General features: G+C 47.0%; 1 protein-coding gene across 1 annotated transcript in view; it reads right to left on the reverse strand.

The window, feature by feature from the left end:
- LOC141270639 (uncharacterized) overlaps nt 1–26,803 on the reverse strand; it is a 152,852-nt gene that overhangs the window by 92,477 nt on the left and 33,572 nt on the right. Inside the window, exon 7 of the mRNA XM_073680723.1 lies at nt 21,292–22,539. Within this exon, the coding sequence (XP_073536824.1) occupies nt 21,292–22,539 (1,248 nt within the window). The remainder of the gene's footprint in view (nt 1–21,291; nt 22,540–26,803) is intronic.

Here is a 26,803-nt window from a genome sequence, read left to right on the forward strand (position 1 = left end):
AGCACTCACACAGCGCCGGCAGTCCTGCACAGATATCGGGGAAGCGTTACGGACCCCAACAGTGAGTGGGCCCCCCTGATGGTCCCGGGCCATGTCTGTAACACGCCAGCGTCCCTGCACAGCCACATGCCTGAGGAGCTGCTGGACAGGACACAGGACGGGGCAGGTGAGCGAGCTTCCCCAATCCACATATTAAAAATATTTCTAATGTGTGTGTGTGTGTGCATGTATGTGCATGTATGATGTGAATATCTGTGTATATCAGTGTGTATGACTGTGTATACAGTTAGGTCCATATATATTTGGACAGAGACAACATTTTTCTAATTTTGGTTCTAGACATTACAACAATGAATTTTAAGCAAAACAATTCAGATGCAGTTGAAGTTCAGACTTTCAGCTTTCATTTGAGGGTATCCACATTAAAATTGGATGAAGGGTTTAGGAGTTTCAGCTCCTTAACATGTGCCACCCTGTTTTTAAAGGGACCAAAAGTAATTGGACAGATTAAATTATTGTAAATAAAATGTTCATTTCTAGTACTTGGTTGAAAACCCTTTGCTGACAATGACTGCCTGAAGTCTTGAACTCATGGACATCACCAGACGCTGTGTTTCCTCCTTTTTGATGCTCTGCCAGGCCTTCACTGCGGTGGTTTTCAGTTGCTGTTTGTTTGTGGTCCTTTCTGTCTGAAGTTTAGTCTTTAACAAGTGAAATGCATGCTCAATTGGGTTGAGATCAACAAGGCTATTTCATGGACAGGTGTGGGCAATCCCTTCGTTATGTCATTCTCAACTAAGCAGATAAAAGGCCTGGAGTTGATTTGAGGTGTGGTGCTTGCATTTGGAAGGTTTTGCTGTGAAGTAAACATGCGGTCAAAGGAGCTCTCCATGCAGGTGAAACAAGCCATCCTTAAGCTGCAAAAACAGAAAAAACCCATCCGAGAAATTGCTACAATATTAGGAGTAGTTTGATACATCCTGAGAAAGAAAGAAAGCACTAGTGAACTCATCAATGCAAAAAGACCTGGGTGCCCACAGAAGACAACAGTGGTGGATGATCGCAGAATAATCTCCATGGTGAAGAGAAACCCCTTCACAACAGCCAATCAAGTGAACAACACTCTCCAGGAGGTAGGCTTATCAATATCCAAATCTACCATAAAGAGAAGACTGCATGAAAGTAAATACAGAGGGTTCACTGCAAGGTGCAAGCCACTCAAAAGCATCAAGAATAAAAAGCCTAGCCTGGACTTTGCTAAAAAAACATCTAAAAAAGCCAGCACAGTTCTGGAAGAACATTCTTTGGACAGATGAAACCAAGATCAAACCAGAAAGATGGAAAGAGAAAAGTATGGCGAAGGCGTGGTACAGCTCATGATCCAAAGCATACCCCATCATCTGTAAAACACGGCGGAGGCAGTGTGATGGCTTGGGCATGCATGGCTCCCAGTGGCACTGGGTCACTAGTGTTTATTGATGATGTGACACAGGACAGAAGCAGCCGAATGAATTCTGATGTATTCAGAGCCATGCTGTGTGCTCAGATCCAGCCAAATGCAGCCAAACTGATTGGTCGCCGTTTCATACTACAAATGGACAATGACCCAAAACATACAGCCAAAGCAACCCAGGAGTTTATTAAAGCAAAGAAGTGGAATATTCTTGAATGGCCAAGTCAGTCACCTGATCTCAACCCAATTGAGCATGCATTTCACTTGTTAAAGACTAAACTTCAGACAGAAAGGACCACAAACAAACAGCAACTGAAAACCACCGCAGTGAAGGCCTGGCAGAGCATCAAAAAGGAGGAAACACAGCGTCTGGTGATGTCCATGAGTTCAAGACTTCAGGCAGTCATTGTCAGCAAAGGGTTTTCAACCAAGTACTAGAAATGAACATTTTATTTACAATAATTTAATCTGTCCAATTACTTTTGGTCCCTTTAAAAACAGGGTGGCACATGTTAAGGAGCTGAAACTCCTAAACCCTTCATCCAATTTTAATGTGGATACCCTCAAATGAAAGCTTAAAGTTTGAACTTCAACTTCATCTGAATTGTTTTGTTTAAAATTCATTGTGGTAATGTCTAGAACCAAAATTAGAAAAATGTTGTCTCTGTCCAAATACAGTGCCTACAAGTAGTATTCAACCCCCTGCAGATTTAGCTAGTTGACACATGCGGAATTAACTTGGCATTGTGACATTTGTACTGTAGATCAGCCTGGAAGTGGGAAATGCACTGCAGCAAATTTTTTTTTTGTTTTTTTTTTAAAAACGTAAAAAGTTAATTCAGAGTGTCATTTATTATTCAACCCCTCAAACCACAAGAATTCTGCTTGGTCCCCCTAAAGTATTAAGAAGTAGTTCAGGCACCAAGAATAATGAGCTTCACATGTGTGGATTAAAGATCTCTTTTGCCAGCCTTTTCTGACTATTTAAGACCCTCCCCAAACTTGTGAACAGCACTCAGACATGGTCAACATGGGAAAGACAAAGGAGCATTCCAAGGCCATCAGAGACAAGATCGTGGAGGGTCACAAGGCTGGCAAGGGGTACAAAACCCTTTCCAAGGAGTTGGGCCTACCTGTCTCCACTGTTGGGAGCATCATCCGTAAGTGGAAGGCTTATGGAACTACTGTTAGCCTTCCACGGCCAGGACAGCCTTTGAAAGTGTCCTCCCGTGCCAAGGCCAGGCTTGTCTGAAGAGTCAAGGCTAACCCAAGGACAACAAGGAAGGAGCTCCGGGAAGATCTCATGGCAGTGGGGACATTGGTTGAAGTCAATACCATAAGTAACGTACTCCACCGCAATGGTCTCCGTTCCAGACGAGCCCGTAAGGTACCTTTACTTTCAAAGCGTCATGTCAAGGCTCGTCTACAGTTTGCTCATGATCACTTGGAGGACTCTGAGACAGACTGGTTCAAGGTTCTATGGTCTGATGAGACCAAGATGGAGATCTTTGGTGCCAACCACACACGTGACGTTTGAAGACTGGATGGCACTGCATACGACCCCAAGAATACCATCCCTACAGTCAAGCATGGTGGTGGCAGCATCATGCTGTGGGGCTGTTTCTCTGCCAAGGGGCCTGGCCATCTGGTCCGCATCCATGGGAAGATGGATAGCACGGCCTACCTGGAGATTTTGGCCAAGAACCTCCGCTCCTCCATCAAGGATCTTAAGATGGGTCGTAATTTCATCTTCCAACAAGACAACGACCCAAAGCACACAGCCAAGAAAACCAAGGCCTGGTTCAATAGGGAAAAAGTCAAGGTGTTGGAGTGGCCTAGTCAGTCTCCTGACCTTAACCCAATTGAAAACTTGTGGAAGGAGCTCAAGAATAAAGTCCACATGAGACACCCAAAGAACCTAGATAACTTGGAGAAGATCTGCATGGAGGAGTGGGCCAAGATAACTCCACAGACCTGTGCCGGCCTGATCAGGTCTTATAAAAGACGATTATTAGCTGTAATTGCAAGCAAGGGTTATTCCACAAAATATTAAACATAGGGGTTGTATAATAATTGACCCACACTTTTATGTTTAAAATGTAATAAAATTCAACTGAGCAACATAACTTTTTGGTTTGTAAGATTTATGCTTCTGTTCATAAAACCTACTCTCGTTTGCAGTTTGAAGGCTCTAACTTATTTGCATCTTATCAAACCAGCTAAATCTGCAGGGGGTTGAATACTACTTGTAGGCACTGTATATATGGACCTAACTGTATATATTTATGTCTGCTTTATATGTGTTTTTAAGAATTTGTGTTCAAATATGTATGTATGTCTGTATGTGTCGTGCCTGCGTATTGTAAGTGTGCATATCTGTGTACTGTAATACGGCAGTGTTCACACTGTGCAGTGATGAGGCAGTGACCCAAAGAAAGTCCAACTTAAACGGCTTTATTTGGCAAAAACTCAACTAAAAAAAAAAAGCTCTCCTCCGGATCGCAGCCAGGATATCCACACAGTCCGTGTAACCCTGTTGCCGTTGGAGACGGCCACGCCATGTCACTTTGGGTGAGTCAGATATGATGCCTTCACAGGCCTGTGTTTAGCCTCACACAAGCTTGCATAGCTTTCCTGCTCTGCTGCTAGCAATCCCAACACTGACATACCCAATCCTTTGCTGCAGGTGTTTAAAAGGAATCTATGGCCATGAGCCACTTGTAAGACCCGGGCTGGAGGGAATGGACCGCCCCACTACCATGCTGTAGTCCACTCCAAGAATAAAATGAACCCTCTCACTGCCTCACAGTACCATGTCCATGTGTGTATGTGTGTGCATGCCTGACTGTATGTATATGTCTGAATACTGTGCACGTGCACATGTCTGCATACCGTGTGAGTACGCATGTCTGCGTACCGTGCGCATTCCTGCGCACCGTACGCATGTCTGCGTACTGTGCGCATTTCTGTGTATCGTGTGCGTGCACATGTCTGAGTACCGTGCGCCGGCGCATGTCTGCGTACCGTGCGTATGAACGTGTCTGCGTACTGTGCGCCGGCGCATGTCTGCGTACCGTGCGCATGTGCGTGTCTGCGTACCGTGCGCATGTCCGCGTACCGTGTGTGTGCGAATGTCTGCGTACTGTGTGTGCGCATGTCGGAGTACTGTGTGCATGTCTGCATACTATGTGTGTGTGCATGTCTGCGTACTGTGTGTGTGCATGTCTGCGTACTGTTTGCATGTGCATGTCTGTGTACAGTTTACGTGCGCATGTCTGTGTACTGTGTGTGTGCATGTCTGCATATGTGAAGGATGAGAGGACAGCCTGGGCCCTGTGTTGTATACCTATATTTCTCCGCCGTATCTGTGCATCATGAATCATGGTATGTGCTAAAGTGGTCCACTGAGACTGTTTCGCCCAGGGCCCACGAACACCTGGAGCCGGCCCTGGGTGATGCCATCTCACTGGCTTGGACAGTTTCTGCCAGGAAAGGCATCTGTTTAACCTGTTGTAACTGCTGATGTTGTAACTACTGCCACAATTCTCGTTGCTGAACCTGCTGCTGCTTTAACTCCTGCTGCTGCATCAGGAGTTTCTTAATCTCCTATTGGGTCAGCTGCCCCTGATGCAACTGCAGATTGGCCTGGACCAGATGCTTAACAATCTCGTCAATGCTTTTAGAGTGTGTTTGCAATGCTGTAGCTACCTTTACCCAGGACTAATATTTGTACTGGTGTATAAAAAAGGAAATCATATTCCAATTGTGGAGGAAAAAAACTAATATACTTAGCATAAAGTGACTTAAAAAGATGGATTCCACCAATTGTTTCTACACAGAAATGCGTCATATATGTAATGTGACAAAGTCACTGGTAAAGTGACAGAGGGAAGATATGTTTCATGGAGGCTATTAGCTTCTGTGAATTGAAACCATGAAGTTTGCTCCAGCATGTTATTTGCTGAGAGGATTAAACCTCCGTTTTAAAAGGGAGTGGCTTTTGTGAATGGCCATTGTGAGGTCATTCACCATATCTGCACCTCAGGGTGTGGTCTGAGGTTTAAATACTTGACCTCCTGAGGCATTTGACGCGCCCCCTGGGCCATGTTGCGCTGCGTTGCGCACGCGGGGGATACCCGGAGCCGGATCTGTTGGGGGTGGTAGTCCTCGTGGCGGTGACCCGGTCCGTGCCCAGGGTGGTCAAACTAAGTGGCGTTATTGATTTGATGGTATTAGTGTCCGACTACGCCACCCGTTGAATGCGGCTATGAAGCCGCCGCTGCAGGGCAGTCCGCTGAGGCCGGTGGTTCGGATGTGCAGCGTGGATGGTATAACCCCCAACGGGAGGGGTATGGCCTCAGGGCAGCTATGTTAGAGATGACAATGGGAGAGTGATGGTGCGGGTGTCCCAGTACTGATGGTGCAGGTGCGACGACGGAACACGGAGGCTTGAGGTGCAGTTTCAAAAGCTTTACTCACAGTTCTTTATCAGGTCCCTTGTGTACAGCTAGGACCACCCGAGCCGTGCTGCGTCCACCAGGTGCGGGACTCGGCCAACTCCCAGGCAGTTCCAGAGCGTGGTCCTGAGCTCCCCTCTCTTCCTTCCTACTGGCCGTCCCCACCAGGGATCCACCTTTGTCCAGCTCCCTCGGGCCTTCTGGTGGTGAAACCTTTCCCGGCTTCCCTGACCCTATACGTGGTATGCCTTCCTGGTGGATATGGCGAGGGGTCGCGCCAAAACTTGTCCACGACCTCCGGTTCCTGGCTGAGGATAATTGGCCTCCACCAGTTTGGGATCCGGTACCCTGTCTGCCAACCCTTCACCCGTTTCCGCTCTCTCGTGGGATCTCAGGGTTCCCTCTATGCTTTCGTCTCTGGGCCTTTCTCTGCGTCTCTCTGCTTCAGGCCTGGCTCTGGAGCTGGGCCCAGACGGAGCCGCAGCTCCCTGTCAGCCCTCTCTGGCTGAGCTCCTCTCTGCACAGACTCTCCTCTGAACAGGACCCTGTCCTAAGATGGTGCCCACCTTATATACTCCCTCTGACACCCGAGCCCAGGTGACTAGCACCCAATGGGCTCCTACCTATGCCCAGAGTCCCTCCCCTGTCTGCTCCTACACCACTGGGATGTTCCTCCCCCCTCCTCACTCCAGCCAGGGACAGAAGCTGTCGTACCTGCACATCTATCTGGTGGGAGTACCGTTGATCTGTCCCCCGGAAATGGGGTGAGTGTAGTGCATGCAGCTATCTGAGCTCAGTTCCACACTCCATCCTTACCCGGGAGTGGAATACCACACCTCTGGTCTGAGGTGCAATACCCCTGTAGCAACCGAGTCCTCAGGGTGCTACATTCCCCCCTGGTAAATCACAGCACGTCCTCGGGCTGGAAAAGAGCAAAGGCAAATTAAAACATACAAAAATTTTAAAGTGTACACTTGCATGTAAGACATTAACTGAAAACTCATCCCTTTATGGGAGGTACTCTTTTCTTAGAATGTTACAGGTATAAAACATTACGGAAACATTATCAGAAAATATCATTAACTCTCTTAGCATCATAAAAACTTTTTAATATAAAACATTCTCATATAAAACACATTTTCGATCTTCTGGCCAAGGTGCAACTTGTGACCAGGTAAAGTGCAACAGTCACTAGTAGAAAAACAGTTCCTTATAAAACCAGTAGGGGGCGCTTTAAGAAGCGCAACTATTTACAGGGTGTTGACCGCTCTCAGTCCTCGGCCAGTGGGAATAGGGGAATGACTGCTCACAGTCCTCAGCCTGGTAATGGATAGGGGCACACAGGAAACAGTTCTTTTAAACAGTTCCACACTAGTCCCAACGGGGACCACACTTCAATTAGCAGCATGTCAAGTACCCTTACGGGTAACTATATACAGTTCTCTGTTTATGCTACTTCCCTTCAGTAGCGGTGTCCTCTCCTTGTTTCCTCCTGAGGGTAGTCTTCAGACCCGTCCGGGTCCTCTTGGCTTTCCTCATACTGTATCTCCTCCTCCGTCAACCGATGCACGTGAAGGGCGTATGGTCCTTTGGCACACTGATGCCGGGTGAAGGTGACCTCATCACCCGGGTAGAGGTCAGGTCCGCGATGTCCCTCCGGCAGGTGGCTTTCGACATCCCTGCGGGTGACAAAGACGTCGCCGGGGGTTCGGTGATCCCGGATAAAGCCCCAGCCATGCTCCAACTGGAACTTTATTACGGTCCCGGTGGCGCGGGGACCGTGGGCCGCACGGGGGTTTCGTCGGGCTCGGCGTTTCTGCTCCGCGCTTTGGACCTGCAGCCGTTCCTCGCGGATCCGCCTCTCCCGTCGTTCTCTCCCGAAGACCTCTAGCTGCTGACGGCAGCACTCCTCCCGCTGGGCTGCGGCCGCCCGGGTCTCTTGGGTGAACCCCATGAGGTTTTCACCGGTGGGGTCCCATGCAAATTGGGCCTCCTCCAACGGGAGCGGGACAATTTTGGCGGGCGCCGGAGCCGGGATTAGAGGTTCACACAGGGGCCGTTCCCTCCGGAGTCGGGGGTTGATGTACTCCGGTGGCCACACGAAGGGCAGCCCGTCCGGGCTAGTATGCTGCGCGAAGAAATCTTCGCCCAGGGGCAGCACTGTGGAGGTTGATGGTTCTGTGGGGGCAGCGGCGCCCGGAGGTACTCGGCCTTGTGTCCAGGCCGGTGGCATCCTTTTTGGGTCCAGGTATGGCACCTTTGGGGAAGAGGGCTCTGGAGGGGTAACGGCGCCCGGATGCACCAGGCCTTGTGACCAGGCCAGTGGCACAGTGGAGGTAAAGGGCGCTGTGGAGACCGCGGCGCCCGGAGGCACTCGGCCTTGCGACCAGGCCGGTGGCACTTCCTCTTTTGCCGCACTCAGGGTCAAGGGGCGTGGCGCGGAAGGGGGCGTGACCGCGGCTCCGGCCCCTTGAGGCCTAGTTGGGAGCAGTGGCGGTGCGGCAACGGGCGCGATGAGGGTGACTTCGGGCTCTGCGACGGGGAGCTGGGGCAGGCTTACGGCTACTGGGCTCGGGGTGATGACGTCCCCATTACCTGCTTCCATCCCTGCGGCTCCCTCCGCGGCGTCGTCTCCGGCCTTCGTCCCTCCTGCACCATCCTCAGGGGCAGACATGCTCCACGTTGCGGGTGGCGTCCTCTGCTGGCGGGTTCCAGCCTGCTGGGCCATCTCCCTCCTCCATTCGGCCAGTGCTTCCTGCTGTACTCGGGCCATCTTCCGGGCCAAGGCTTCCAGCGCGGTCTGTGCACGCTCCCGATCTCTGGGGAGCTGTGCCAGGATCTCCACCAAGCCTTCTGGGGTGGCAGCCTGCAACAGGTTCCGGACCACAGGGTCAGTGCTGTTCGACTCTTCCTCCATCTCCGGGTGCGATGTGTCCAGACTCCTCCAGGCCGCACCCATCCTCTCTGTTTTGTTCTCTATCCGCCCCCCTTGGGAGTGGTCCCGGGGCAACTTAGTGACCGTCAGTTTCAGGGGCAGACCCCCCACTTTGATGGACATTTCCATGGTGGTAGTCTCGGCTGGTGGGGGCGGTCTCCGCTTTTGGCGCTCTTCTGGGACCGCGCCCACGATGGGAGGTGGTCTCTTGCCACCCTCTGGCACGCCCATAATGGCGTCCGCTCTGCCAGGGCGGGAAACTGTCCAAGATGGCGGGAATCGTCCACTGATGGCGGGAAACTTCGTGGATGGCGGGCAAAGGCTGCAGATGGCGGGCAAACGGCGGGAAATGACTCCGGACGGCGTCCGATGGCGGGAACCCTCTGGAATTGGCGGGAGACTCCTTTTTGAGGTATATATGCACTTTTCTTCAGGCACGCAGTACCCGGTGGTTGCGGGCACGTAATCCTGCCGACTACGCCAAAGTTGACGCGCCCCCTGGGCCATGTTGCGCTGCGTTGCGCACGCGGGGGATACCCGGAGCCGGATCTGTTGGGGGTGGTAGTCCTCGTGGCGGTGACCCGGTCCGTGCCCAGGGTGGTCAAACTAAGTGGCGTTATTGATTTGATGGTATTAGTGTCCGACTACGCCACCCGTTGAATGCGGCTATGAAGCCGCCGCTGCAGGGCAGTCCGCTGAGGCCGGTGGTTCGGATGTGCAGCGTGGATGGTATAACCCCCAACGGGAGGGGTATGGCCTCAGGGCAGCTATGTTAGAGATGACAATGGGAGAGTGATGGTGCGGGTGTCCCAGTACTGATGGTGCAGGTGCGACGACGGAACACGGAGGCTTGAGGTGCAGTTTCAAAAGCTTTACTCACAGTTCTTTATCAGGTACCTTGTGTACAGCTAGGACCACCCGAGCCGTGCTGCGTCCACCAGGTGCGGGACTCGGCCAACTCCCAGGCAGTTCCAGAGCGTGGTCCTGAGCTCCCCTCTCTTCCTTCCTACTGGCCGTCCCCACCAGGGATCCACCTTTGTCCAGCTCCCTCGGGCCTTCTGGTGGTGAAACCTTTCCCGGCTTCCCTGACCCTATACGTGGTATGCCTTCCTGGTGGATATGGCGAGGGGTCGCGCCAAAACTTGTCCAGGACCTCCGGTTCCTGGCTGAGGATAATTGGCCTCCACCAGTTTGGGATCCGGTACCCTGTCTGCCAACCCTTCACCCGTTTCCGTTCTCTCGTGGGATCTCAGGGTTCCCTCTATGCTTTCGTCTCTGGGCCTTTCTCTGCGTCTCTCTGCTTCAGGCCTGGCTCTGGAGCTGGGCCCAGACGGAGCCGCAGCTCCCTGTCAGCCCTCTCTGGCTGAGCTCCTCTCTGCACAGACTCTCCTCTGAACAGGACCCTGTCCTAAGATGGTGCCCACCTTATATACTCCCTCTGACACCCGAGCCCAGGTGACTAGCACCCAATGGGCTCCTACCTATGCCCAGAGTCCCTCCCCTGTCTGCTCCTACACCACTGGGATGTTCCTCCCCCCTCCCCACTCCAGCCAGGGACAGAAGCTGTCGTACCTGCACATCTATCTGGTGGGAGTACCGTTGATCTGTCCCCCGGAAATGGGGTGAGTGTAGTGCATGCAGCTATCTGAGCTCAGTTCCACACTCCATCCTTACCCGGGAGTGGAATACCACACCTCTGGTCTGAGGTGCAATACCCCTGTAGCAACCGAGTCCTCAGGGTGCTACACATTCAGTGTTCAATGTCTGAGAAGGCATACTCCAGAGAGGAGACGTGTGTTCTGAGGACAAACCACATGTCCTAGGTAAAGGTGGCCATATGCCAGTAAACAAAGACAGTATGGAGGACCTGGTCAAGCATCTTGTGCTAGCTCAGCAGAAGACAAGTAAGCTGCTATTGCAAAAGACACCAACAGCAGCAACACCAACAAGACCAGCTCAGACAGCAGCAACAGTAGATGGAGTTGCTTGCAGAGGCAGTTCATGTGAGGCCAGCAGCCCCTCCCCCAACTCCAGGTGATGACTTGTACGCCCGGAAAGCGATAAGACGAGCCACGCAAGAAATGACCTCGGGGGATGATGTGGAGGCATTTTTGAATGTGTTTGAGTGGGTGGCAGAGTGGGAAAAGCTACAGCTGGAGCAGTGGTCAGAGGTGCTGGCCCCCTATCTGACTGGTGAGCCCCAGAAGGCTTATTACGACCTGGCCTTGCAAGATGCCCAGGAGTACGTTAAACTTAAAACTGAGATATTGGCACGTGCAGGAGTGACTATATCAGTCAGAGCCCAAAGGGTTCACCACTGGGTGTATTGTGGTGATAAACCCCCTGTCACGCCAGGTGTGAGTGCAACATAGAGAGTCACGCCAGGTGTGAGTGCAACACAGAGGGGAAAGGGAAAGGGAGCCCAGACACTAGGGAAAGGGGGAAGAGGTGGCCTCCTAATCTGGACTAGCATCACCCTGTCTCCCCCTAACGTCCCTATACAGCCTCCGCAGCTGTCGTCGATCACATGCCTCGGCCTACTATCCCTGGCGTAAGGCAATAGCTGGGGGTGGAAGGAGATGAGCACTAATCAACCTCCGCTAGCACTCTAAAGACAAAAGGGGAAGACAACACAGGGGAATTACAACTTAGCTTTAGAAGAACTCCAACAGGGCACACAGCCTCAAGACTCCAGAGAGGACGTGATGCTGCTTCAGCCAAGTTCCAAGTAGAAATGAGTTTAACCGGCGACACCCACCTAGACACACCAGGTATATATACACCCAGACTAAAGGGAGGTAATCACTGGGTCATAAACACAAGCTCCTATCTAGGCAGCTGTCTGCATTGCCAAACGTGGAGATCTCCTGCAGACCACTGCAGAGCGACTATCTGTCACCTCTGACACACCCATGACACCCCCTCACTCCCAAATATTCGACCTTCTGCATCTTGTACAGAAGTGGCTGCAGCCGGAGTCCTCCACTCCAGCCCAGATGGTTGAGCGGGTTGTCATGGACAGATTTGTGCACTCCCTACCTAGGCTGATGCAGACCTGGGTTGCGCAGGGAGACCCCCGGAATGCGGATGACCTGGTCGGCCTCATAGAAAGGTACCAGGTGGTCAAGAGGTCCCTAAGAAAGCCAGGAGGTGCTGCATCCCCATACTGGGGAACCCAGAGGGAGCCCGAGTCCTAAAAGAGGGGTATTAGAGCCACCACTGGGGGGAGTCTGAGGTCCCAAGCGGTCGCTGAGGGTCTGCCAAAAGCCGCTGGGAAAGACTTGATCTGCTGGAGGTGTCACAGTCCTGGACACATAGCTGCCCATTGTCCTATGTCCTCCGAGCAGATAGACTGCAGCGTATGAAGACGCTGTTCATACTATGCCTACCCCGCCTGCAGTGTGGACTATCAGCCCTGTGACGGGCCACTATCATGTCCCACAACCATAAATGGAGTGTTAGTGTCGGGACACCTGGACTCAGGAGGTTTGGTGACCCTGGTAAAGGCCACACTTCCCCACCTGTTGATCCCAGGGAAGAACATGGGCGTCCGCTGTATTCATGGGGACACCAAGGACTACCCTGTTGCCAGAGTAACAATAAAAACTAACTATGGGGCTGAGTCCCATGAGGTCGGGGGGTTGAGGGCTTGTTACACCCGGTGATAATCGGGCGGGACTACCGGCTGTTCTGGGACTTGTGGGGAAAGGCAGGGGTGCCCACTAGCTCAGACCCGACATCCGCCAGAGGCGGATGAATTCTCCCTGTGTGTCCTTGCTGGCGATGAGGCAGGGACCAATGAGGATGAGATTCCTGAACTGTGGGTTTCTGGGGGGAATTTTGGTATGACACAAATGCAGGATCTTACTTTATAAGGTGCATTTGACAATGTGATTGCAATAAATGGGGTTGCTCAAGAGCCGGGGGCTGACACCAGGTTCCCATATTTCACCTTAAATGAGGAGCTGCTCTATTGGGTCACTAAACCAAGAGGGGAAGTGATAGAGCAGTTGTTGGTGCTGGGTCCCTATAGACACAGGGTATTAGATTTGGCCCATTCGCATGTCTTAGGGGGGCATCTGGGAGTAGACAAAACCCAAGAGTGGATCTTGCAGAGGTTCTACTGGCCTGGGTGTCACTGAGACATTGTTAATTTCTGCCAGTTTTGCCCTACTTGTCAGCTAACTGCTCCCATGTCCCACTTCCGGAGTTCTCTGGTCCCGTTTGACTGAATTGCTATGGACCTTGTAGGGCCCTTAGTTAAGTCCACCAGGGGTAACCAATACATACTGGATGTGCTGGACTATGCAACACGGTACCCAGAGGCAGTACCATTGAGAAACAACTCCTCTGCCAGGAGCATAGCTCGAGAGCTGGTACACATCTTCTCCCAGACGGGCCTGCCAAAGGAGATCCTGACAGACCAGGGAACTCCTTTCATGTCGAAGGTTCTCCAGATTACACAACTCAGGATGTCATTGTACCATTCATAGACGGACGGCCTGGTGGAGAGGTTCAACAAGACTCTAAAGTCCATGCTTAAAAATGTCGTGGAGAAGGATGGACGAGACTGGGATTGCCTACTCCCCTACCTGCTATTCTCCATTAGGGAAGTTCCCCAGGCCTCTACAGGGTTCTCATCATTTGAGTTGCATTACAGACAGCACCCTCCTGGACTATTGGATTTTGCGAAGGAGACCTGGGAAGCTGAGGTAACACCCCACCAAAGCGTCATCGAGCATGTGGCCGAGATGCAAGACCGGATTGCGAGGGTGATGGCGATTATAAGAGAGAGCCTCCTTCAAGCACAAGAGCCCCAGGCAAGGGTCTACAATTGGTCAGTGAGACTGAGGCAGTTTAGCCATGGAGACTGGGTGTTGGTGTTGATCCCCACGATGAAGAGTAAATTCCTGGCCAAGTGGCAAGGCCCATATGAGGTGGTCGAAAAGTTGAGTGACGTCAACTACAAGGTCCACCAACCAGGAAGAAAAAGGCCGTATCAGGTGTACCACGTTAACCTGCTCAAACCTTGGCGAGACAGGGAGCCGGTGGAAGCTACGTGCCTGGGGACCCTTCCTGAAGACCGAGTCGAGGATGTCACAGTGGCAGAGACACTGTCATCGACCCAGAAGCAATGGTGCCTAGTGCTGCATCAGTGGAGCTGGGACCTGTTTTCAGAGCTGTCATGTTGTTCGCTGGTGGTCAAGCATGAAATCTTTATGGAGCCGCATGTAAGGGTGAATCAAAGGCGGTATCGGATTCCTGAAGCCTGCCGCGAGGTGTTCTCCAAAGAGGTGAGGAGAATATTGAGCCTGGGCGTCATCGAGGAGTCAAAGAGCGGCTGGTCTAGCCCCAGTGTCCTGGTGCCGAAGCCGGATGGAGAATGGCGGTTCTGTAATGACTACAGGAAGCTGAATGAGGTGTTAAAGTTCGACGCATATCCGATGCTCTACGTTGATGAACTCATTGAAAGACTAGGGTCATGCAGATATATCACCACCCTAGACCTAACGAAAGGATACTGGCAGATTCTCCTGTCCCCAAGTGCCAAGGAGAAGATGGCCTTCTCTACTCCTGAAGGGTGCTTTCAGTACACCAGGATGCCATTCGGTCTGCAGGCAGCGCCAGCTGCCTTCCAGAGGGCCACAGACCGGATCCTAGTCTCTCACAAGAAGTAAGCCGCAGCTTACCTGGATGCCATTATAATATTCAGCGCGGACTAGGGAAGTCTTTTACAGAAGGCCCAGGCGGTACTGGATGCGCTAAGGAAGGCAGGGTTTACTATAAACCCAAAGAAGTTTGCCATGGGGAAAGAAAAGGCAAAATTCTAGGGTTACATCGTTGAAAGGGGCGAAATAAGCCGCAAGTAAATAAGGTGGAGGCTATTCGAAATTGTCCGCAGGCAAACTCCAAGAAGCAAGTTCGGGCGTTTCTAGGAATTGTGGGGTATTATCAGCGATTTATCCCGAATTTCGCCAGGATAGCCACCCCGACTGAACTTCTTAAGGGCACGAAGACATCGATGGCCAAGTGGTCCCCTGAAGCGGAGATGGCATTCCAGGAGTTGAAGCTCGTCCTATGTAAACAGCCAGTCTTAGTAGCGCCTGACTTCGCTAATGAGTTTGTGGTTCAGACTGAAGCCTCCGAGGTCGGTTTGGGAGCTGTGTTGTCCCAGGAAATAGATGGGGATGAACATCCAGTCCTATTCCTGAGTAGGAAACTCTCCTCCTGTGAAAAAAACAATTCCAATCGTAGAGAGAGTGCTTGGCCATCAAATGGGCAATTGAGACTCTAAGATACTGTTAGGGTATGTGCCCACGATGCAGAAATGCTGCATATTTTTTATGCTTCTCCCTGGCAGGAAAAGCACATGCGTTTTTTACATGCGTTTTTCCTGCCAGGTAGAAGCGTTTGTCAAGCGCTCTTCACATGCATTTCTGCATGCGGGTTATCAAGCGCTTTTCCAAGCGATTTTAGCATCACTTGGAAAAGTGCTTGACAACTTGTTCACACTATATAAATCCATGCAACCGGCATGGATTTATAGTAGTGTGACCAAGTTAGTTAAAAAAAAAGAATAAGAATGGTAAAAAATAAAAAAATAAAGTTTATACTCACCTTCCGTTGTCCTCCCGGTGTTTTCTCTGCTGCGTCCGGTGTGTTGGGCGGCTCGCACTGTTGTGAAGGACCTGCGGTGACGTCATTGAGTCATGTGATGGGTCACATGACTCAGTGACGTCATGGCAGGTCCTTCACAACAGCGCGAGCATTGCAAGAGACCGGACGGATTGGACAAAACACCGGGAGGACATCGGAAGGTGAGTATAAACTTTATTTTTTAGTTTAAATTCTTTTTTTTACAGTTTCTATGGTACCCAGGTCTGGAAGAGAGTCTCCTCTCCTCCAGACTTGGGTACCATCCGCACATAGAAACGCATAATATCCGTGTGTACAAATGTACTGACACGGATATTATGCGTTTCAATGAAAGTCAATGGCGGCGATTACGCTGCGTGTCCGCAAAATTAATGGACATGCTGCAGATTTTTGAGTACAGCATAAACGCTGCGGAAAAATCCACAGCATGGGCATTGACATTGCGGCTTGTCACTGGGGACCATGGGGGGGCGGATTACCAAGTGTTTACCACTTTCCGCAGCATAAACGCTTGGAAAACGCATAGTGGACACACAGCCTTAGACCGAAAGTTCCAGCAAGTATCAGATCATGCACCCCTAAGATGGATGAGGGAAAGGAAGGGGAAGAATGCCCCGAGTGACTAGGTGATTTCTAGCACTCCAGGACTTTAAGTTTAATGTGGAGCACAGGCCCCGGAAACTACATAGTAATGCAGATGCCCTGTCTAGACTTCCCTGTTTCGCGAGTGAAGGTGCCAAAACCCCCAGCTTTGGGTACAGGGGGGGGGGGGATATGTGACAAAATCACTGGTAAAGTGATAGAGGGTAGATATGTTTTACGGAAGCTATTAGCTTCCGTGAATTGAAACCATGAAGTTTGCTCCAGCATGTTATTTGCTGAGAGGGTTAAACCTCCGTTTAAAAGGGAGTGGTTTTTGTGAATGGCCAATATGAAGGACAGAAGGTCATTCACCATATCTGCACCTTAGGGTGTGGTCTGGGGTTTAAATACTCGGCTTGCTGAGGCATTCAGTGCTCAGTTTCTAAAGAGGCATACTCCAGAAAGGAGACATGTGTTCTGTGTTAATCTGAAACCTGTGTTTGCTGGACTCTGAACGGGTGGATTCTTGCTACCACAAGGACTGTGTTTGGTATCACCACTTTGTTTTGTTTTCCTGTTTTTGCCCAATGGGCCCTGTTTGTTTTACTTCCCCACGATTTATGCTGCTTAATAAAGCTGGGGGGGAATTTAAAGAGACAGTGTTCCTGTGTACCTCTATGTGCAACCAAGTGAGCTGATCTACCACAGTAAATAGCAATTTGCAATATTAACTTATTATTGTAACATAGATAAGTGATAGACATTTGTACAGAAAGAAACAGTAATGAATGGCAAATGGAATATTGCTTTCAGATGTCAGTTAGTAACTACATATATTTTTTTCATTCTCATATAAGTTTGGAATGGCTTTCCCTTTGTCATTTACTTGTCTACACTTTGACTGTTTGACTTTCTCTGTTACATAGTTTCTTGTACAATTTGTAATTTAACCCCTTCACCCCCAAACCTGTTTTCACCTTCATGACCAAGCCAAATTTTACAATTCTTACCAGTGCCACTGTCAGTGGTAATAACTCAGAAACGTTTCAAAGGATCCCAGTGATTCTTACAATGATTTTTCGTGACATATTGCACTTCATGTTAGTGGTAAAAAGAAGCACCATATTGGAGTTCATATTTTGCTGGAATGGTTCGAGGGTGCCATGTCACATTAGCAGAGCCCCTGAGGTGCCAGAACAGCAGAAACACCCCCATAAGTGATGTGATTTTACAAACTATACCTCAATGAATTCATCTGGGAGTACCTTTTGCTTGTTGACACCACAAGTGCCTCACAAAAAATTATACCATTGGGCAGCGAAGAAAGAATAATTACATTTTTACCAATAAAATGTTTTTTATCCCCACATTTTTAATTTTTTTAAGGACTAATAGGAAAAAATGGACCTCTCAGTTTGTTGTGCAATTTCTTCTGAGTATGCCAATACCCTACATGTAATCAGGGACTAATTGTGAGGCACAGAGCAAGACTCAGAAGGGAAGGAGCGCCATCATTTAGAGCAGATTTTAGTGTAATGGCTTGCGGGTGCCATAACCCACTGAGAAAGTCCCTGAGGTGCCAGAACTGCAGACCCCCCCCCCCATAAGTGACCCCATTTTACAAACTACACCTCTCAATGAATTTATCTTAGGGTGCAGTGATCATATTGACACCATGGATGTCACAGAATTTTATACTATTGGGCAGTAAAGAAAGAAAAATTTAATTTTGACCACAAAAATTTTCTTTTTGCCCCTGATTTTACATTTTTACAAGGGGAAATTGGCAAAAATGGCACCAAAATTTGTCACACAACTTCAGCTGAACGTGGAAATACCCCATATGTAGTTGTGCAGTACTGCTTAGCCAAACGGCAAGACTCGGGAGGGTCGGAACACTATTTGTCTCCAGGAGCGCAGATTTTCCTAGAACAGTTTGCAGACTCCATATACAAAGCCCCTAAGTGCTATAAGAGCAGAATCACCCCTCAAGTGACCCCATTTTGGAAATTATACTCCTTTGTGAATTTATCTACAGGTGTAGTGATGATTTGACTCCATTGGTGTTTTCCAGAAACAAGCAGAAGTGGATGTTGCTGAGAGAACATTGCAAATCTGCTATTGTAGTGCCCATAATTTGTAGTGCCCAGTACGTTATGCCCAGCTTGTGCTTCTGGAAACATGCACCCATAAATTAAGTGAGCTCTCATTGCTACAGAAATGCCACACATGGACTCTAAATGTGGTTTAGGTACACTGTGGGGCTCAGAAAGATTTGGGAGTGCAGAAATCGCTGGATTTATTTTGAGGGGTGAGGAGCCATAACACTTTTCCACAGCCTTGGTACAACCAGTAACATGTAAGCCCCCTATATTTCTGTTAACAGATGACGGTCCTGAGCATGGACTTGCTTTTTTTGAGGATTGAGTTGAAGCTATTACTGGGAACACTTTACATAAAGTTTAGGATCACATTTATCCGGCGCTCGACACGGAGCACTTACATAGGGGTTTCAATCTAAATCTCCGAATGACGCGTTTCAGATTAAATCCCCAGGGGATTCATTCACTATAATAAGGCAGCAGAGTTACTTTGGACTCCGTCTGGCCTTTGTTCAGCGGTGTCAGAGGTGCACAAAACTGTGGCCAACAGCACTTTTAAGCACGCCTAAAAAGACGGACACTAATAAATCCTAAGCCAGAAGGCATACACAGTTTCTCCATCTGCCTCATTATAGGGAATCTTCCACTGGGGGTGACGTCTGAATAACGTATTTCAGAGATTTATACAGAAATCCCGGTGTGAGCCGAGCCTTACTGCGATGTTTGGGAGGCAGAATAAACAAATCAATAGTAGGTGAAGAATTGGTTTTATGTATTGTTTACGCCATTCCTCATGTGGTATAAATGATTAGGCGACTTTATTCTTCGGTTGGTGCGATTACAGCGATACCAGATTTATATCGGGTTTTTATTTTTGGCTGCTGTCCCACACTAAAAGATGCTTTTTATTGCAAAAAATAGTTTTTGCATCACCATATTTTAAAGCTATAATTTTTTTATATTTTGGCTGACAGAGTCATGTGAGGGCTTGTTTTTTTGTGGGACGAGTTGACTTTTTTTGGTACAATTTTCGGGTATATAATGTTTTTTGATCGCTTTCTATTATGATTTTTGGGAGGCAGAATGAACAAAAAGCAACAATTCAGGAATTGTTTTTTTTTTTTTTTTAAATGCCGTTTCACGTGTGATAAAATTGATAAAGCACCTTTATTCTTCAGGTTAGTATGGTTACAAAGATACCACATTTATATAATTTTTTAATGTTTTGGCACTTTTACATGATAAAAACTATTTTATAGAAAAAAATAATTATTTTTGTATCACTTTATTCTAAGAGCTATAATTTATTTTTCCGCTGATTGAGCCATATGGCAGCTTTTTTTTGTGGGACAAGATGACATTTTCATCATTACCATTTTTATTTACATTCGACTTTTTGATTACATTTTATTCCACTTTTTGTTGAATAATGGTATAATGAAAAGCATAGTTTTTTGCCTCGTTTTTTAATTTCTTATTTTTACAGTGTTCACTGAAGGGGTACTAGTGGGACAGTTTTATAGGTCGGTTCGTTCTGGCAGCAAAACTAAATATGTACTTTTTTTTTCCATAAAAGTATTTATTTATGAGAACAACATATGCCGTATTTTTCGAACCATAAGACGCACTCCCCACCCCCCCAAATTTGGAAGGAAAATGGGGGAGTGCGTCTTATGGTTCGAACGTAGCTTACTGGGGAGTTGTGGTGGTGGTGAAGTGGAATCATAGGAAGCAGGGTCCCTCTATTCCCTCCCTCAAGAACCCGGCGGCAGCAGCACAAGCGGTGAGATACTACGGGTCCGGTGGTGGCGGTGAGGCAGAGCGGTGAACGCTGCTTTTCTGGCGGCCGCGTCCATCTTTCTGAAGCCGTAATCTACAGGAAAATGGCCGCCCGAGCTGGCGCATGTGCAGACTAGGAACTCGGTGGCCATTTTCCTGAGGCCCATGGCTTTAGAAAGATGGCTGCCGAGACCGCAGTCTGCACACACGCCAGCACCGGGCGACCATTTTCCTGTAGATCCCGCCTTCAGGAAGATGGCTGCGGCCGCCGGAAAAGCAGCGCACGCCGCTCTGCCTGACCGCCAACAGCCCAACATTGGCCCCACAGCATCTCATCGCTTCTGCTGCCACCGGGTTCCTGAGAAAGGGAGGGACCCTGCTTTTTGCGATCCCGCTCGATCACCACTGCAACTCCCCGCTGCTGGGGCACCCACTTCTCCCACCCAGGGTCCGTAGCATTCCTCCACTCCCACCAGCTTCCTGGGGGACCCTGCCTATTGTGACCCTCACTCCACGGCCCCCCAGGTAAGATACTATAAGACTATAAGACAGACCCCCCATCTTATAAAAAATGTTTTCCTATTTTCCACTCCAAAATACGAGGTGCGTTTTATGGTCCGATGCGTCTTATAGTCCGGATAAATCCAGTATATATATTTTTTTATTATTATTTTGTATTTTTTTTTTAAATATTTTTACAATTTGTATTTTTAGTTTTTTGTTTACTTTTTTAATTTGTCCCTCTATGGGAATTTCACTTTTTGCAGTCTGATCGCTGTTATAAACCATTGCATTGCATGAGCATTGCAATGGTTTATAACTGTCAGTGCTGCACTGACTCAAGCTAGTTAGACCATACTCTGCGCATGGTCTAACTTGCTTGATAGTCCTGGTGACCTGGACCTGTCATGGTGACGTCGGGTCACCATGGCAATGATCGACCCCTAGCGATGATGTCGTAGGGGCACCGATCCGAGAGGAGAGATAGCGCCCTCCCTCTCTCTGCCTTCTAAATGCTGTAATCGATATCATTGCAGCATTTAGGGGATTACACTGCTGGGAGTGGTGCAGGCATCACTCCTGGCAGTGAGAGATAGGTGTGAACTGTGATGTATGCTGAACACCCGGCAGAGATCATGCGCGCGCACCTCCTGTGCGTACAAAATCGCCAGGATGTATGGATACGTCTAAGGTCGTGAAGGGGTTAAATAAATTGCATCTGTGAGGTTTTTTTATGATAAACAAAATATGATGGTAAAGTAAAAGCTCATTTTCTAGGTATGAGGATGGCTTATTCCATGTGAGATTTTTGATGTACAAGAAGATGCCATTTGTCAGTAAAACATTTCCCACATTCTGAACATAAATATGGCTTCTCCCCTGTGTGAATTTTCTGGTGTCTGACAAGGCTTGATTTATCTACAAAACGTTTTCCACATTCAGAACATAAAAATGGCTTCTCCCCTGTGTGAACTTTCTGATGTCTAACAATACTTGATTTGTCTGTAAAACATTTTCCACATTCTGAACATGAAAATGGCTTCTCCCCTGTGTGAGTTTTCTGATGTCTAATAATACTTGATTTGTCTGTAAAACATTTCCCACATTTTGAACAATAATATGGCTTTTCCCCTGTGTGACCTCTCTCATGTGTAACAAGATGTGATTTATCTGTAAAACATTTCCCACATTCTGAACATGAAAACGGCTTCTCCCCTCTGTGATTTTTCTGGTGTCTAACAAGATTTGATTTCTCTGCAAAACATTTCCCACATTCTGAACATGAAAATGGTTTCTCCCCTGTGTGAAGTCTAAGATGTGTAGTAAGATTTGATTTCTCTGTGAAACATTTCCGACACTGCGGACATGAATAAGGCTTCTCACCTTTGTGAATTTTCTGGTGATTAACAAGATTTGATTTCTCTGCAAAACATTTCCCGCATTCTAAACATGAAAATGGCTTCTCCTCTCTGTGAATTCTCTGATGTCTAAGAACATTTGATTGGTCTGTAAAACATTTCCCACATTCTGAGCATGAATATGGCTTCTCCCCTGTATGACGTCTCTTATGTGTAACAAGATGTAATTTAGCTGTAAAGCATTTCCCACATTCTGAACATGAAAAAGACTTCTCCCCGGTGTGAACTTTATGGTGTCTACCAAGATTTGATTTGTTTCCAAAACATTTCCCACATTCTGAACATGAATATGGCTTCTCCCCTGTATGTATTCTCTGTTGTTTAGCAAGATTTGATTTCTTTTCAAAACATTTTCCAGATTCTAAACAAAATGGCTTCTCCCGAGTGTGAATTTTCTCATGTTTAACAAAATCTGATTTCTGGTAAAAATATTTCCCACACTCTATCCCTGTGTTACTTTTATTTTTCTCAGTAGTCTGTGATGAATCAGAAGATAGGACCTGTTTACAAGGATCAAATGATAGATCTTTGCTGTGAAGGGTTGATGGTATATCTGGAGTAATGGCATTCACTTCAATTGTATCTTGTATGATATCAAGATCATCTGATTTAAAAACAGAAGTCACATGTCCCTCTGATCCACTGGTACAGTCATCTGCCAAGAATAAAACCAATTATTATTTTGAATAAACTATCCTTAAAATTATATTCTTACATTTGCATAGAAATTGCAAGTTATGTAGCATAATTCAATTATTCCATAAGAAAAAACAGTTCACAATATATCTGTACACTTCAGCTCAGAGCATGGACAAGCGGAGCTTGTTTGAGTAATTTTAGTCATTATTTCTCCAAACAATAAAATAACAATCCACCAAAAAAGTTAATAGCCTAAAATGAGATCAACAGAAATGTCTACTCATCCCACAAAAAAACAAGCCTCCATTATGGTTCATCAGTCAATACAAAAATAGAGGGTGTCCACATTAGTATTAGCTCAAAGGCTCTTGAAAAGCAACATGGCTTCCATAAACCAAATCAGGAATATTTGCATTCCCAAAGCCACCTGTCCCTTCATTTCTGAGCCTTGCATTGTGCCCAACCACCGTTAGTGTCCACATTTTTAGCATAGCTGTAACAGGAATAACCTTAATTTATTGTGTGCCAGTTTCCTGGAGCACAAGCTAGGCAGTATGTATTGGGCATTAACATGGGATATTTCCAATTTCCAACATGTGTCTATGGTTTCAAAATAGCCACCAGCAAGAGGAACACTAAGCGATAAATATTTTTTCATCATACTTTATATCTATTTTCCAATTGCAGATATTACTATTACTTAAGTGTAAAAAATGGAACATATTATAGTCACCCAAAACAGGCAATTATAACCGAGTCTTTAAAGAAGATCCTCCATCAGCTCCATAACTCTATAACATCGGTGAATAGTGGAGAAAGCGGAGAAAGTTTCAATATATAGCACCATATGCCATTTTAATACAACATTTCGGGTACATGCCCCTTCCTCAGGCATGCGTATTGCTCCACATTCATATCGTTATACAATATTTAAATTGAGTCAACATTAGTGTTGAGCGAGTATGTTCTATTAACCCTTTCGCCGAGTATGCTCGGGCCGAGCTCCGAGAATTTATAGCTGCTCGGTGATATGGTTGAATCACTCCCGTGTGCATGATTTGCAACTGTTTGACAGTTTTAATACATGTGAGGAATGTCTATTTCTTACACATTCCTCACATGTAATAAAACTGTCAAACAGTAGCAAATCATGCACACGGGAGCGATTTAACCTTATCACCGAGCAGCTATAAATACAAGGAGCTCGGCCAGAGCATACTCGGACAGAACATACTCGCTCAACACTAGTCAACATAAAAAAACAAAAAATATAAAAGAAGCCAAATCTCCTATATAAAAAATTAAAACAAAGCAATATAAAATTACTACCAAAAGTTCAATGACCCAAAGCACTCGAAGGTTTATTTGATCAAGAAGAGGAGTGATTCAATGCTGCGTTAGATGACATCACCTCCACAATCACCCAACCTCAGCCCAACTGAGTTGGTTTGGGATGAATTTGACGCAGAGTGAAGGTAAAGTAGCCACCATGTGCTCATAATCTCCTTCAAGACTGTTGTAAAGCCATTTCAGGTGATGCCAGATGAAGCGGTTTATTAGAATGACAAAGGGATGCAAAGTTGTCTTCAAAGTCAAACACGGGTACATTGAGAAATTTAAGGTTTAACGCATATTCTAGTTTGTTTCACATACCCATACAGTGGGGAAAAAAAGTATTTAGTCTGCCACCAATTGAGCAAGTTCTCCCACTTAAAAAGATGAGAGAGGCCTGTAACTGACATCATAGGTAGACTTCAACTATGAGAGACAAAATGAGAAAACAAATCCTGAAAATCACATTGTCTGATTTGGAAAGACATTTTTGTTAAATTTTGGTGGAAAATAAGTATTTGGTTACCTACAAACAAGCAAGATTTCTGGGTCTCACAGACTTGTAACTTCTTCTTTAAGAGGCTCCTCTGTCCTAAACTCATTACCTGTAGTATTGGCACCTGTTTGAACTTGCTATCAGTATAAAAGACACCTGTCCGCAACCTGAAACAGTCAAACTCCAAACTCCACTATGGTGAAGACCAAAGAGCTGTCGAAGGACACCAGAAGCAAAATTGTAGCCCTGCACCAGGCTGGGAAGACTGAATCTGCAATAGGCAAGCAGCTTGGTGTGAAGAAATCAACTGTGGGATCAATAATCAGAAAATGGAAGACGTATAAGACCACTGATAATCTCCCTTGATCTGGGGCTCCACACAAGATCTCACCCCATGGGGTCAAAATGATCTCAAGAACAGTGAGAAAAAAATCCCAGAACCACATGGGGGGACCTAGTGAATGACCTGCAGAGAGCTGGGACCAACGTTACACAGGCTAACATCAGTAACACACTACGCCGCCAGGGACTCAGATCCTGCAGTGCCAGACGTGTCTGCTTAAGCCATTACATGTCTAGGTCCGTCTGAAGTTTGCTAGAGAGCATTTTGATGATCTAGAAGAGTATTGGGAGAATGTCATATGGTCAGATGAAACCAAAGTAGAAATGTTTGGTAAAAACACAACTTGTCGTGTTTGGAGGAGAAAGAATGCTGAGTTGCATCCAAAGAACACTATATCTTCTGTGAAGCATGGGGGTGGCAACATCATGCTTTGGTACTGTTTCTCTGCCAAGGGAGCAGGACGACTGATCCGTGTACATGAAAGAATGAATGGGGCCATGTATCGTGAGATTTTGAGTGCAAACCTCCTTGCAACAGCAAGGACATTGAAGATAAAACGTGGCTGGGTCTTTCAACATGACAATGATCCCAAGCACACCACCAGGGCAACAAAGGAGTGGCTTCGTAAGAAGCATTTCAAGGTCCTGGTGTTATGATCTGCAACATAAACTAAGTATACAAGCCGTCCCACCAGCGGCAAGGTGACCCTAAATTGGGACGGTACCTATACTGCCTATATTAAAAACCTTACTGTATATCAAAGTTGAAGTAATGCATATAAAAGGGTAGACAAATAGGACCGGGTCCCAACTCCAGACCACCTAGGCCCGTGGTAAGCTACATATATACCAATCAGCTCAACAAAGGGCATGCCACACCCTTAAATTGCACAGAATGCAAACAAGTCAAAAAACCAGACAATGTGAACTGAGGTCTAAGATGGCAGACATACAAGAAACAGAGGCATGTTCACACTAGCAAAAAAGAAGCAAGACAAAAATATATCTCATACCCTACCATAATTATATATAAATGTAAAGCAAAATTGCATAATAAATATAGGGTACTTAGTGAACTATTTTTGATCAAAAAAAGTATACAAGCCGTCCCACCAGCGGCAAGGTGACCCTAAATTGGGACGGTACCTATACTGCCTATATTAAAAACCTTACTGTATATCAAAGTTGAAGTAATGCATATAAAAGGGTAGACAAATAGGACCGGGTCCCAACTCCAGACCACCTAGGCCCGTGGTAAGCTACATATATACCAATCAGCTCAACAAAGGGCATGCCACACCCTTAAATTGCACAGAATGCAAACAAGTCAAAAAAAACAGACAATGTGAACTGAGGTCTAAGATGGCAGACATACAAGAAACAGAGGCATGTTCACACTAGCAAAAAAGAAGCAAGACAAAAATATATCTCATATCCTACCATAATTATATATAAATGTAAAGCAAAATTGCATAATAAATATAGGGTACTTAGTGAACTATTTTTGATCAAAAAAAGTATACAAGCCGTCCCACCAGCGGCAAGGTGACCCTAAATTGGGACGGTACCTATACTGCCTATATTAAAAACCTTACTGTATATCAAAGTTGAAGTAATGCATATAAAAGGGTAGACAAATAGGACCGGGTCCCAACTCCAGACCACCTAGGCCCGTGGTAAGCTACATATATACCAATCAGCTCAACAAAGGGCATGCCACACCCTTAAATTGCACAGAATGCAAACAAGTAAAAAAACCAGACAATGTGAACTGAGGTCTAAGATGGCAGACATACAAGAAACAGAGGCATGTTCACACTAGCAAAAAAGAAGCAAGACAAAAATATATCTCATACCCTACCATAATTATATATAAATGTAAAGCAAAATTGCATAATAAATATAGGGTACTTAGTGAACTATTTTTGATCAAAAAAAGTATACAAGCCGTCCCACCAGCGGCAAGGTGACCCTAAATTGGGACGGTACCTATACTGCCTATATTAAAAACCTTACTGTATATCAAAGTTGAAGTAATGCATATAAAAGGGTAGACAAATAGGACCGGGTCCCAACTCCAGACCACCTAGGCCCGTGGTAAGCTACATAT

Source organism: Phyllobates terribilis, unplaced genomic scaffold (assembly GCF_046119375.1).
Source record: "Phyllobates terribilis strain yellow unplaced genomic scaffold, ASM4611937v1 Scaffold_5__5_contigs__length_657084704, whole genome shotgun sequence".
Classification (NCBI taxonomy): Eukaryota; Metazoa; Chordata; class Amphibia; order Anura; family Dendrobatidae; genus Phyllobates; species Phyllobates terribilis.